This window comes from Stegastes partitus, unplaced genomic scaffold, assembly GCF_000690725.1.
Source record: "Stegastes partitus isolate 25-593 unplaced genomic scaffold, Stegastes_partitus-1.0.2 Scaffold1602, whole genome shotgun sequence".
In the NCBI taxonomy this organism is placed as follows: Eukaryota; Metazoa; Chordata; class Actinopteri; family Pomacentridae; genus Stegastes; species Stegastes partitus.
In genome coordinates, this window is record NW_007579333.1 from 230223 (window position 1) to 231966 (window position 1744).

The 1744-nt window shown below is 52.9% G+C and overlaps 1 protein-coding gene and 1 non-coding gene across 2 annotated transcripts in view; one reads left to right on the forward strand and one right to left on the reverse strand.

The window, feature by feature from the left end:
- The window catches only part of c5 (complement component 5), a 26690-nt gene that overhangs the window by 16058 nt on the left and 8888 nt on the right, over positions 1-1744 (forward strand). The window contains exons 19-21 of the mRNA XM_008300876.1: positions 597-657; positions 739-828; positions 1523-1735. Coding sequence (XP_008299098.1) covers positions 597-657; positions 739-828; positions 1523-1735 — 364 coding nt within the window. The remainder of the gene's footprint in view (positions 1-596; positions 658-738; positions 829-1522; positions 1736-1744) is intronic.
- trnas-gcu (transfer RNA serine (anticodon GCU)) lies at positions 1068-1149 on the reverse strand. Its single transcript has one exon. It is a non-coding gene; the product is annotated as a tRNA-Ser (tRNA).

Sequence of the window (1744 nt, forward strand, 5' to 3'; positions counted from 1 at the left end):
GTCTGGATCTGTTGAACTTCATAGTTCAGCCCTCTGGTTTCCGTCTCCAGAAGAACTAACAGCCTCCTCTGTGGAGCTGAACTCCACCTGTCTTAGTCAGCTCAGCTCCACCGAACACAAAGAACTTCTGGAGAACACGGGCATCGATCCCGCTACCTCTGGCATGCTAAGCTAGCGCTCTACCATCTGAGCTAACTCCCCTCTGACATGGAGGTCTTTTAAACCCCCTTTCGTTCCCATAAAGCCTATAAAGTTGTAGCTGCTCATGCGTCCTCTTCCTCGCTTCATGCTTCTGTTGTAGTGGAATCATGTTACTGCTCATTTGGGAGCAGAGAAGCTCTGCTGGAGCATTGTGGGAGTTTAGCAGCAATGGGACCATGACAGAGGCTCTGAGGAGGTTCATGAGGTCCAACCAGAGCTCACCAGTGAGAACGAGCTGGACTTCAGCAAAGAGGCACAAGGACCCAAGCAGTTCTTATCATGTTCTAATATCAGTATCTGTGTGCAGGTCTTAACGGTGTTTTCTGGGCTGCATGCGGTCCGTCTGCAGCGTGTTCTGGATCAGTCTTGACCTGTTCCTTTGGTTTTGTTTGCAGCCTGAAGGAGTGAGGCAGGAGGTTTACTCTGGAGGACGACTCGACCCTCAGGGACTCTACGGTACGGAGACGCTGGTGGTCTGCAGCCGAGCCAACGATCCGTCTGCGGGTCACTGAACCCGGTGTGTTCTCTGTGTTTCAGGTTCAGAGAAGAGAACGGTGGAACTGAAGAACCAAGTACCAGCCAACATGGTTCCCAACACGGCTGTGGAGAGAATGCTGACGATCAACGGTGTGAAACACAGCAGCTCAATCCACATTTACATCCAGTCAGTCAGAACCTCCAACCGGACCTCACAATCAGCTGGTGGCTGGTCAGAACAAGTTCTAGACAATGAAGGGCGTCTCCACTGATGTCATCTTTCATGTAGTTATTGCTGTATTCATTGGTATTAGTGGCAGTTATTGATCCTCCACAGACAGGATGCACTTCAGAACCGAACATCCTGAAGGTTTTAAAACCAAGCGCGATGACGAGGATGGGATTCGATCCCAAGCGTGCAGAGCACAGTGGATTAGCAGTCCATGGCCTCAACCACTCGGCCACCTCGTCTCATGGCAGCGCTCTACCATCTGAGCTCATGGCCCTGTCGCTCCTCCACCGGTCCACATGTCAGGGCTGCATGACCAGTACCTGAACGTGGTGCGGAGACCCGATTCACAGCCGCACACTCACATCACTGATCACCTTCGGTTGCACTTTAAGTTTTTGCTGCATCGATCCTGTTCCCTCTCACATGCCACCCTCTCAGCTAAAGGAGCAGTCCACTGAAAACCTGTCACGCTAAAGTTCTGAGTCCTTCAGCAGAAGTGTCTGAACTTTGTGTTGGTGCCTGAAGTCGTTTCACCTTCAGTCGTTGTGTCTGTGTGGAAGTTAAACACTAAAAGTCCAGGACTGAAGCAGCTCCGTTCACTTTGTGTTTCAGGAGAGATTCTGGGTGAAGTCCTCACCGTGATGCACAACCCTGAAGGCCTCCGGCAGCTCGTCAACCTGCCGGCCGGGTCGGCAGAGGCGGAGCTCGGCGGGCTCCTCCTCCTCGTCCAGGTGTACCAGTACCTGGAGACGTCGAGGACCTGGAACGTGCTGGGAGGAGACGTCCAGAAGAACGCGGCTGACCTGAAGCAGAGGATCAGGGAGGGTGAGGAGG